Source organism: Neovison vison, chromosome 12 (genome assembly GCF_020171115.1).
Source record: "Neovison vison isolate M4711 chromosome 12, ASM_NN_V1, whole genome shotgun sequence".
NCBI lineage: Eukaryota > Metazoa > Chordata > Mammalia > Carnivora > Mustelidae > Neogale > Neogale vison.
In genome coordinates, this window is record NC_058102.1 from 28,907,068 (window position 1) to 28,919,788 (window position 12,721).

At 37.0% G+C, this 12,721-nt stretch overlaps 1 protein-coding gene across 4 annotated transcripts in view; it reads left to right on the forward strand.

Moving 5' to 3' along the window:
* Positions 1-12,420, forward strand: part of DCN (decorin) — a 41,462-nt gene extending 29,042 nt beyond the window's left edge. For all 4 annotated transcript variants that reach the window (XM_044226864.1, XM_044226863.1, XM_044226862.1 and 1 more), the window contains 3 exons: positions 3,633-3,726; positions 7,739-7,877; positions 11,679-12,420. In XM_044226864.1, coding sequence (XP_044082799.1) covers positions 3,633-3,726; positions 7,739-7,877; positions 11,679-11,873 — 428 coding nt within the window. In that variant the 3' untranslated portion in view covers positions 11,874-12,420. The remainder of the gene's footprint in view (positions 1-3,632; positions 3,727-7,738; positions 7,878-11,678) is intronic.
* Positions 12,421-12,721: the final 301 nt, after the last annotated feature.

Below are 12,721 nucleotides of genomic sequence, written 5' to 3' on the forward strand. Positions count from 1 at the left end.
TATTTTATGTTATATATATTAATATTATCTCAAGTGCAGATGTGTATATATTTATATTTTTAATATATTTTATACTTTAATAATATTTTAAAATTTAAATTATATTTTTATATATTACATATACACATGTAATATATGCAATGCCCAAAGCTACAGAGCTGTAGGAAATGGAGTAGAAAAGCTGGAATTTAAAGTCTGGGTCTTTTCCACTACTTCATGCTGCCAAATAACTTGCATTAAACACAGTCTTTGATTTTGCTCTCCTTCTTAATGCATCCTCCAAAATATGCCTCAGGAACACATTTCATCACTTAGTGATCTGTATTTGCTATTTCTCCTCCCTACTCTAGGTGCTCTTTTCTCACCATCTCTAGCTTACTTTTATGTATTAAGCACTTACTATAAAAATTATAGTAACGAAGTTTTGCTAAGCACTTACTAATACCAAGTATCGTGCCGAAGGCTTTTTATGGATTCTTTGCTATGAATCTCAAACCATTCCTCTATAGTAATATTATCATACCTATTTAATAAATGAGGAAAATGAAGCTTAAAGACATGAAGTATATCATGCCCAAGGTCCTGGGGTTAGGAGGCGGCCAAGCCAGGACTGTGCTGTGCTGACGTGAGTTCATGGGCATGACCATTGTACTCTGCTGCCAACTTAAGTACTCCCGCCTATGCATATTTATGCCAACAAAACAGATAAGTCTGCTTTTCCTAGGCTTGACCCTTATGCCTGTATAGCACCATCCTCTGGGAGTCTTAATGTCCATACACTATCTACCATCAATGATGGAAACACATGGCAGTGGAGTGAAGTGGAGAGTTATGTATTCTCCACGTAGACCACATGGATGGAAGGTCTGATTCTGCCACTTAGTTGTTCTGTGACTTCAGGCTAATTTTTGCACATCTCCAAACCTCAGTTTTATTGTCTGTGAAATGGAATTGTTAATGACACCTGTCTTCTAGGATATTTGTGAAGATTAATAAACACAAATAAGACGCATAATGTGCAAACATAGTAGCTGGCCCAAAGTAAGCTCTTAATATATTTACCTTAAAAATGGGAAGGGAAACGAAAGGGGGAAAAAAAGGAGGCAGAGTATAGGTTCTTAGCTAAATATTACTACAGTGGCAAATGATTATGGTATGCTTGATAAATTTGCCTCTCTCTATCCTATTGCAGTTTTCTTCTGCTGTCAAACTTTCTCCTGGCTATCACTTCCCTTCATCAGTTTTGGGAAACTGATGCTGTAGAAGGGAAGACACTTAGAAAGTAGGTAGGGTTATGGACACGATGATGATTGTTGTTCTAGAGACAGTACATTTTTAAAAACATCTTTTCGTGGTGATAGGGAAGAAAAGATGTGTATTCTATTGCTTTGTTTTATATATTCATTCATTCATTACATATAGGAATATTTTTTAAATCCACATTTATTTATTCTAAGGAGATTCGGGAGGTTGAAATCCCTTATTCCAAGAGTGACTGTGGTCTCCTGGTATTTAGTCATAAGAATGACTCAATTGTGATTTTGCTACTAGACCCCAAGACCAGGTTCTTGAGCCATGCCATGAAAATGAACACCAGACTCAAGAGAGAGAATGCTGGTGGAGTTTGTTAGAGATAGCATACCTGCAAGGGAGCCGACTGGAAAGAGGAAGGGGTCTTGTGCAAAGAATAGAAAAGCCACTTTTCCAGAGGGCGGAAAGGGAGTAGAGAAGCATTCTTCAATCCCACGGTCATTAACTTGTGGTCATTACTTCTCAGTGGACACAAGACAATCACAGGATGTCTTTCTCCATGGTTGACATTCTTTTAGGGGTCCTGGAAAATAACAATACTTGTACAAGCAGGCTTTAAATTGTTACTTCTAATTTTGCCCAGACACCCATTACTCCTAACGACCATTATTTCATTTGTTCATTTTCCCAGAAGGAGGTATTTGTCTCTAAGCCTATGGAAACTTTTAACCTTGGCCTCAGACCAGTGGCTTTCAGGAGTTAAGTCCCTCTTGTTTTTCCTACACTGTCTCCATTTCATTCCCTTCAGTTAAAAGCATGCTATTTGAACTCTCTTTGACCATCTGGGATCATATTACTTCCCCACATGGCAGCTAGATAACCTCCAAAATTTGTAATTTGGAGTCTCCGCTTCTTCATCTATAGCAGGGAGGTTCACAAAAAATAATTTTTAAACTGAAAAAGTTAAATGAGCTAAGCTAGAAAAAGTGCCAGTGTCCGTGTGTGCTACATGACAGACTTTGCGTGAGTAGCTTAGCATTTCCCGCACAAAACATCATGCTGTAGAGAAACAAACAATAAGTTCAAATCAAATATGGACTAAACTTTTACATGAACGAGATGGTATGGACAGAATTCAGGGGTGTGCCATGAAAATTTTCTTACCAAACGTAACCTACAGTTTCCCAACTTTTTTCCTTATGGACAGATAACCAACACTCTCTGCTAAGCAGATGTTAGTTTGACATGTAACTGACTTGCTCTTTTCTTTGTAGTTGTGGCTATTCTTGTAAGTGGAACAATATGCTCTTTAAAAAGCCATATAAAAGCATCATATATCCTCATATGGCAGGAGGAAATGAAAATAAAATATTTAAACTTTTATATTAATATTACTAAATGTTTAGAAATCATAGCCTTTCGAGAAGTACTATCCAGAGGTTTCACGGATACTTTGGATTTAAAATTATTTCCCCAGGTGTTCTACATATGGCCGATCACTTGATTCTAGGCCTCTGCATTCCTCTTGTGTAAAGAAACAGTCTTGATTTAAAAGGTCCAAGTCAGCTTTAGCTCTTTCTACACATCCACGTTGCAGAGGCATTCGAGTTTTGTTTCATTTGTTTGTTTTTTAATGTGGAAAAGCCCATTAAGACTAAGGCCAATGCGGTTTATGAAGTGTTAGTTTTGTTTTTTTTTTTAAGATTTTATTTATTTATTTATTTGACAGACAGAGAGAGAGAGAGAGATCACAAGTAGGCAGAGAGACAGGCAGAGAGAGGGGGAAGCGGGGTCCCTGCTGAGCAGAGAGCCCAGTGTGGGGCTTGATCCCAGGACGCTGGGATCATGACCTGAGCTGAAGGCAGAGGCTTTAACCCACTGAGCCACCCAGGCACCCCATGAAGTTTTCGTTGTTAATGAGACTCATTACTGAAATACTTCATTAAACTTGTATATAGGTTTAACTTACACATAATTTCTCTGTTATAGTTCAAATACTTATCTCCTTTTACCTTTGTGGTCTTTTATCAGTGACAGTATTAGCTTAGTAACAAAGGTGGAGGAGATTAATGAGATTCAGGGTTTGACTTCAGTTCTACGACAGTATCCTAACAGTTACTAGGACAAAAATCTACTACATGATAAAGATAGTCCACGTTTCTGTTAAAATCAATCTATGAGAAAAGTAAAAATTGCTTGTCCTACTTCCCAAAGCATCTATTATTATGAAAGAGATGGAGAAAAAGATAGAAAGCAAAACTGATGGAAAAGATGAAAAGCAAATCCTTTGGAGCTCTGTGTCTTTCAGCAAATTGGTGGCCTACTGCTCGTTAAGTCCATCTACATCCTGTAATTTAACATTCTGTATTTCTCTATTCCAGGTCTTCCTCCTTCCCTTACTGAATTACATCTGGAAGGCAACAAAATCACCAAAGTTGATGCATCCAGCCTGAAAGGACTGAATAATCTGGCTAAGTAATAATATTCTTTCATGACCTTTTATCAGTAGAATGGCCAGATGTGTAAGTGCCTGCATGTTCCAAATTAGAAACACAATGGGTGGTTGCTGACTGTTTTAGTTGTTGGCCCTAACAAACTCAGACCTCAGCAGGCCCAATTGCTTCTTTAAAAAACAATGAAGGGGCGCCTGGGTGGCTCAGTGGGTTAAGCCTCTGCCTTCCCCTCAGGTCATGATCCCAGGGTCCTTGGATTGAGCCCCACATCGGGCTCTCTGCTCAGCGGGGAGCCTGCTTCCCTCTCTCTCTCTCTGTGCCTCTCTGTGCCTGCCTCTCTGTGCCTCTCTTACTACTTGTGATCTCTGTCTGTTAAATAAATAAATAAAAATCTTTATAAAAAAATAAAATAAAAAAAACAAATAGCATACTTACCATAACCATGAAGATTATCTACCATATTGTTTTTAGATTAAGACATATCTTATGTACCTGGTGACTGATTAAGTCAGTATGTTCCTTCAATATGTTCTTTTTTTTGTTGTTGTTCTAACTTAGATGCATTAAACGGAAGGTCAAGTAAATTATAACAGTGTTCAGAATTTGAAAATGCCTTAAAATGAAAGTTACTAGATCATGGACATACTAGGCATCCCACTCTATGGTATTGGAATAATTATAATGAGATTCTCTCACTTCTGTTCTTTGAAGAGTTTAAAATGTCTCTGGACATCTAGCGTAGTCTAACAAAAGAAATTATTTTTTTTAACAAAAAATTAACTTTTTTTCCCCTGATAGATAATCATTTGTTCCTTTTCTGCTTTCTAGTCCAACTTTAATCTTTCTACATTAACAATCTGGTTAAGTAATAAAAAAAGGGGGGGCGCCTGGGTGGCTCAGTGGGTTAAGCCGCTGCCTTCGGCTCAGGTCATGATCTCGGAGTCCTGGGATCGAGTCCCGCATCGGGCTCTCTGCTCAGCAGGGAGCCTGCTTCCCTCTCTCTCTCTCTGCCTGCCTCTCTGCCTACTTGTGATTTCTCTCTGTCAAATAAATAAATAAAATCTTTAAAAAAAAAAAAAGTAATAAAAAAAGGGAATGCTTGCAAACTATTTGCTTTATCTTCAGAAGCACTGGGCTCTTGAATGGTATTACAGAATGTTCTTACAAAGGAGCACAGTGTTATGCTAAATTGACTCACTCCTCTTTTATCTTAAAAATTTTATGGTAGATAAATAAATATAAAGTATGTCATTTATCCTTGAGAATTAGCTAAGACCAGATGATGTATAATACATCTTTTCTCATTTCTGGAGATTTCCAGTGAGCCAGTGGATGATAAGGGTTAAAGGTGAGCCTGTACCTGTGACTCTAGCTGTCCTTTCTTACCCTGGTATCTCCAGTGATAAGAAATAATTTATCTAGGGATGCCTGGGTGACTCAGTGGGTTAAAGCCTCCGCCTTTGGCTCAGGTGGTGATCCCAGAGTCCTGGGATCTAGCCCCGCACCAGGCTCTCTGCTTAGCAGGGAGTCTGCTTCCCTTCCTCTCTGCCTGCCCCTCTGCTTACTTGTAATCTCTGTCTGACAAATAAATAAATAAAAATCATGAAAAAAAAAATAAATCATTTATCTAAAGATACTTGAATTACAGTCTCTAATACAGCAAATATATTTTGAAAGAGTATTAGGCATCACTGACCCTTCTTTGTGATTCGGTCCCTCTAGCTGCAGAACAAGGTAGGAAGACGAGTTGCATTGCCTATTTTATAGAATGATCTTTAGGATGGCCAGTAGTAGTTGCAGTAGTAATAGTAGAGATGAACAATAATCTAATTCCAAATATGGCAAATCATTAATAATATCTGTACCTTTTTAGAAGAAAAATTCATTTTTTAATGAAAGCCGAATGGAGATTTTTTTAAAATTCCATTCATTAAATGGAACAGACTGACTCAAGTGGCCAAGCAAACTTTTCTGACTCAAATTTATCAAACAAATTTCCTTTTGGAATCAAGCCTTGAAAAATCTGTCTATGAAACCATCACATCCTCGTGTTTATTCTTCACTGATGTTGGAACATGAAAGGTATTTTGGTGTTGAGCATCAAAACTGTGAAAAGAAGGAAAAAGCAGCCACCCCTGATCTTGAAACAGTGTTGCAGGGCAAATATTCCAATTAGTTATTAGAAATAAGTGGAAAGAAAATAGTATACGCTTCTCTCCAAAAATATGAGATGGATTTCAGGCACACCTCCCTTCTGTTATACATGTATACATCTATGATCATCTCCCTAAGTGGATTTTAATCTTTGACAGAAAGAATAATGGTTTTTGAGCCATGAGTCCTCTACCTTCATAAACCTAGGATAATACTGTGAACGTAGTAGGTCCTCAAAAACATTTATTGATTGAATATCTAAGTAAACCATGAGAAAAGTGAAGTTTCTTTGAATCAATGATTAGGATTATCATGTTCTGAAACTGAATTAGCCCCAAATTGGAAATGGGACTTGAAGTGTTGCAAGGAATAGAAGACATGTTTCTGTAATAGAAAAGAAAAGACCAGAAACTAGAGATAAATGTCTGAGATTGGGGGAAAATACAAAATGTTCTCAGCTAAGAGGTCAAGTCAATAATCCATAACTAAGATAAACCAACTATTTTACTAATAGCCTAAAATCAATATACTATGATCTCAATTATTTCAAATATCAAGCCATGATTTAAATTGAAAGACGTTGGTCAGATAAACCAAAATCGAAATCCCAAAAGGGCCCAAAGATCAAAACAAGCTGAAGGCAAGCAAAAAGTGTCCTACAGATAGTTCCCAAGCCTATTCCACAACATTTGAATGATCCCAGTAGACTCTGCCTCTTATTTTTTTTTTTTTTAAGATTTTATATATTTATTTTACAGAGAGAGATCACAAGTAGGCAGAGAGGCAGGCAGAGAGAGGGGGAAGCAGTCTCCCTGCTGAGCAGAGAGCCCGATTCGGGGCTCGATCCCAGGACCCTGAGATCATGACGTGAGCCTAAGGCAGCGGCTTAACCCACGGAGCTACCCAGGCGCCCCATTTCCTCTTCTTTCTCTTGGAGCTAGATTTTGGCTCTCTTTCATTACCTTGTTGTCTCATCCCTGGTATCCCCTCTCTGCCTTCTTGGATTGGCAGCACCCCGGTTTTGACAGAGTCACGCAGCCCCAGAATGCCAAATACATTAACCTTATCTCCGAGTCGACCTCTGCCTTTTGAATCCCATTTACTAGGAAGATACCTCACAGCTGCAGAACTTTGACCTTTCATGCATTTAATTAAAAAAATGCAACCCAAAACTTTGAGTGGCATTGTATAAGAAATGTCAGGGGCCAAGAAAGAGACAACTTAGGTCAGAGATCAAGGCCAGTAGCCAGGAATGTTGGCACCAGGCAAATTCTGATATTAACAGGTGGTCATTGATAAAACCCAAACAAAAGCAAGATGCTAATTCTGTTAACCTTCCTGGCAGGTGTGTTTATGGATTCATTAGATCCTTCTACCTTTTATTTCCAATGAATAAATTTATATAACAAATATACAGTTATTTGATTTCCACAGTGACCAAGATGATAATAGTAGTCCTTTTCATTTTCTCTGAAGTGAATTCATTATATTCATTATACAGAGAAATCAATTTGACAGCTCTTCATTGATCATAACAAACTCTGTGTTCATACTGTGTATGCCACAAAACAGTCACTTTTCTCTAGGAGTGACACACAAGTCATTAGTCCCTTGAGTTTTTTTTAAGAGGGTGACAACAGGAACATTTACTAGAGGATGCCTGTCAGAAGGGTTTCAAAGAGAGTGACTCCAAGCTGGGAATTTGAGGACAAACGGGCTCTATCCGAGCTCGGGAAGGTTGCAAAAAACATTCTAGACAAAGAGAACACTAAGGCTGAAAACAAAGAATGTCCTTTCCCGTTGACTGGGTAAATCACACAGCGCCTGTGAGGAGGGCAGCGGTGTGCAGTGTGCGCATTCATTTCTGCTTTCCTTCGCAGGTTGGGGCTGAGTTTTAACAGCATTTCTGCCGTTGACAATGGCACGCTAGCCAACACTCCTCATCTGAGGGAGCTTCACCTGGACAACAACAAGCTGATCAAAGTACCTGGTGGGCTGGCGGAGCATAAGTACATCCAGGTAATGCAGTACCGCTAAATAGTGTGAGGGGTATCTAGGGGGCAAACCCTACCTACTGGGATGATGGGGGGCAGGAAGGGAAGCTCTGCTTACAAATCTTTTTGCAGGAAGTTGTTTTTAATGTTTCCACATAAATATTCATTCTGGTTTCATGGAAAACACAAGTTCATTTTTTAAAAGATTTTATTTATTATTTATTTGTCAGAGAGAGAGAGCACAAGTAGGGGAAGTAGCAGGTAGAGGGAGAAGCAGGATCCCTGCTGAGCAAGGAGCCTAGTGCAGGGCTCCATCCAAGACCCTGGGATCATGACCTGGGCTGAAGGCAGAGGCTTTAACCCACCGAGCCACCAAGGCATCCTGAAAAACATAGGTCTAAAGTACTATTTATTTAAATAAGACTGTTACCTTAAACTAGTTATAGTGCTGACTTCCAGAATATCATATTTTTAATGAAGCAGGCAAGATAGTTTGAAGTCATAGATCACTGTAACAGAAACATACTGATTGAAAAAAATGATATAATCTGTGAACCATAGATATGGAATAAAATAGCAGTTATAACTTTTAGCTTCAACAGATGTCACGTAGATCAAAGGGAATATTTTGCTGGCAGTGTGACTGAGTTAACTTTATATAGATTATTGAGTTACAGTACATTCATAAGAATAAGAAGACATCCAGGGGTCCACTGTGGTAACAGAGCTTTCTAATCTGTAAATCTATAAATGTATGGCATGTCATTAGTTTAAATAATAACAATATTTTCACACATAATAGCACAAGACTTCCATTGTTACTTTGAGGAACTAGAACAAATACGTTATTCAATTTTTTTATTTAAAAAATTAATAAGGGGGTTATTCATAAATTTTATATATTTGCTTGTTTTATCTAATTTTTCAATTTCTTTAAAGGTCATATTTAAATTGTCTCTTTCAGAAATTTACATAGGTACTTAGTTCAGTCATGACGATTCAGAAATTATATGTTGGAGTGCCTGCGTGGCACAGTCAGTTGGGTGTTAGACTCTTGGTTTTGGCTTGGGTCATGATCTCACCATTGTGAGATCAAGCCCCACATGAGATCTGTGCTCAGCGTGGAGTCTGCTTAAGATTCTCTCACTCTCCCTCTGCCCCACTCCACTGTGCTTGCATTCTCTCTCTCTCTCAAATAAATAAATAAATTTTGTAAAAAAAAAAAAATTATACCTTGACATTGATGTTCTATTATAAATAAATCATTTTTATAAAGTTGCCATTTTGGTAATGTTTCCACTTCTTTGGTTGGTGTTCAAGATAGGTTTATCCCTTCTTGCTGTCAGTTCTGTCAATATGTTACTGACCTCTTCTTTTTTTATTCAGTTGTGACAAAAATTCCAAATGAGATTAATACATCATGATTTACAAAAGGATTTTGTTGGTGGTGGGCATTTTCGGGGGGGGCAGTTGTTTTGTTTTCATTTTTATATCCTAGAATAATCAGTTTTACCTTTTTAATTGCTGTTTTTCAAATGTTAGTCTGGTTGTATTACTGAGTTCATAAAATAAGTTTAATGAGCTAATTTAGAACATTTATAGGATAGGCTAGGCTCAGGTGGGTTAGAATGAATGGAAAATAAAATATCAATGTAATGGTAATTATTTCATAAAGACTTTGTTTAAATGCACATATTTATATATACTAAATGCATGTATTGTGTTTCTTATTGTGGGTCACAGAGAAAAAAATGATAAAACATGGTATTGTTATTTTGAAATTTTTGTTGAATATCAGCAAATCTCATGAGGATTCACACAGGGTGTCACTCTTGGTTCTTCTTTTCTAATTGTCTATCCATGCATCCATTTCACCTCCCTTCTTTTTTTTTTTTTTAAAGATTTCGTTTATTTATTTGACAGAGATCACACGTAGACAGAGAGTCAGGCAGAGAGAGGAGGAAGCAGGCTCCCCAGTGTGCAGAGAGCCCGATGTGGGGCTCAACCCCAGGACCCTGGGATCATGACCTGAGCCGAAGGCAGGGGCTTTAACCCACTGAGCCACCCAGGCGCCCCTTGTCTGGCTTTAATATTAGAAAATACTGACTTCATAAAATGAATTGGGAATAGAGTTTTCTTTTTTACACAGACTGCTACTTGCTTTATGTCTTGATATTTTTTTTCTCTCGCCTTCAGTATTAGTCATAAACTTTAACCAAATGTGTTTTCCCTTTCTTGCTAATTCTAGTAATTAGAGAATGGCAAATGAAAAGAAATTTTCAGTTTGAGAATTATTAAAAAAAAAACTTGGACGTATTGTTTGGCTTAATATCCCTTGCCTCTGTTTTTATGTTATATCTATTGTTCTCCTTCCAAACTCTTTCTTAAACAAGACCCTTTTCCACTGCATATAAGTGAGTGTTCTGGTAGAAGCAAAAATATTTTAAGTTAATTATTATGAGGGAACACCTCATAGGTTTTACAATGTACTTTAGAAATTTTCTCTTTCTATATTTTCGCTTTGGTTGTATAAGTCACTTCTTGCTCTTCAAAATTCACATGTACATGATAGAAGTAAAAACTCATTTCTAAAGTCCTTTTCATAAGTCTGATATTTAATTTCCCTGAGGAAAATCTATGAACATGTTATTATTATCTTAAACATAATCATAAAATGCATTTCGGAAAAAATCCTACTGAACAGTAGAATTATATTCATAAGGTAGAATTTGTAACACATAGTGCATTTTCATTTAAACTTTCTAGGTCTGTTCATCCCAAATGCTGATACTCAATGTTTCTTAGGGTTTGTGATTATTTTGACTCTAATGCTGCCTGTAAACTTTTTCTTCACTGTATATTATTTTTTCATTTTGTATAATTTTGTTAAAATGTGCATCACTTTATCTTTGCCCCCAAAATGCAATATTCCATGGAGACACAACTTGTCAAATAGCATAAATTTACTCATGTATTCATTCAACATATATTACTGAACACCTACTCAGTTCTAGTAGACACTGAAGATACAGTCATAAATAAAACAGAACAAGTTTCTTTCTTCATGGAGCTTTTATTCTAGAGGAGGATACAGACAAAACAAACAAATATATAATAAGCTATATAGTGATAATTACTATGAAGAGTTAAAGAAGTGAATTAAGGCAGAAGAGTGCAGCCCAGGATAGTCAGGAATGACGTCTTTGGTAAGAAAAAGTTACATGAATCACATGAGGGAGGAAGCCACGGAGACATCCTGGAGAAGGTCAGTCCACGTGGAGGAAACAACGTGTGCCAACCAAAAGAAGGACTGTGATTTTCCTATTAGAGGAAAAACAAATAGGGCAGAGTGGTTAGATTGAATAGCAAAGGGGAAAGGAGGTCAGAGCAGAAGGATGTCAGATCCTGTTAGGTTTTTGAGCCAATGTGAGAACTTTGGACTTTATTCGGCATGAGACAAGAAGGCACTGGAGTGTTGAGGGGAAGAATATATAACTTGGCTTACTTTTTGAAATAATTGCTCTATGAACTAAGGAAGGAAGATTGATTTTTAGGGCAGAAGAGGAAGCAGGAGCAATGACTTCAAACATCCAGGAGGAGATCATTGCAGTTTTGGACAATGTTATAGGAGTCAATACGGGGAGAGGACTGGGTCACACGTACGTTTTGAAGATTAAACGAGCAGCATTTGTTGATGGTTGGGTGGAGAGTGTAAGAGAAAGGAAAGGTCAAGAATAAAGAATAAAGGGAAAAGAATAAAGTATTTACATGAATGGTCCTGTCTACTTAGAGGAAAATAATCACTCTCCATTATTTCATTTTGCAGGTTGTCTACCTTCATAACAACAATATCTCTGCCGTTGGGTCTAATGACTTCTGCCCACCTGGATACAACACCAAAAAGGCCTCTTATTCAGGTGTAAGCCTTTTCAGCAACCCAGTCCAGTACTGGGAGATCCAGCCATCCACCTTCCGATGTGTCTATGTGCGTTCTGCCATCCAGCTTGGAAATTATAAATAATTCCCAAGAAAGCCCTCATTTTTATAACCTGGCAGAAATTCCATTAATATCATTGCTCAAAAAAGAAAAAAAAAGAAAGCTAGATACTGGAAACTTAACTGCAATGTGGATCTTTTTCCCACATGATTTATAATACATAAAGCTGAATATGCAGTTGAAATAATTGCCTACAATAAAAAATATTTTGCCTGCCATTTTCAGAATTCTTTTTTGAAGCTTTCTGTTGATGTTAACTGAGCTATTGCAGATACTCTTATTCCCTTAAACATAAAATTTGGAGTAAATATATATATGTCGACAATTTAGTAAAGCTTTTCGTATTTAATTCTTAGAAGGATTCAAATAAAAAAGTGTCCATCTTCGGTAGCTCATAGGGTGTTAGACCCTTTGACATAAAGTCAAACTTCAAGTTCTGTCTAGCTCTGTGTTAATGCCCGTTATCATTGGTAAAGCCTCATTTGAATATGTAAATTCAATAAGGCTATGTAAAATTTTTGCTTATGTCATCATTTTGAAAAAAATAAATTTACAAATACATTCAAAATTACCATTGTATTAAAGTGTAATTGTAAATCTTCCCTAAACCCCATTTTCTGAAGAGAGCAGACATTGTGTTCTAGACAAATATAGCACATCTCTTCAAGTTCTCAGGTATTTCTTTTACTCCTGTTTTTTGACATTCATGTATTATAACTTACATTATCTATGATCAGTGCCAAGCTGATAAAGCCCAAAGCTGATTTTTTTTCCCGATTGGTCTAGAAAGCTGGTATTTTCAGGTATTAAAATACTTAAATCAGTCTTAAAATATCTTGTGTATAATCAGGCTGCTCAAATATTTCTATAAT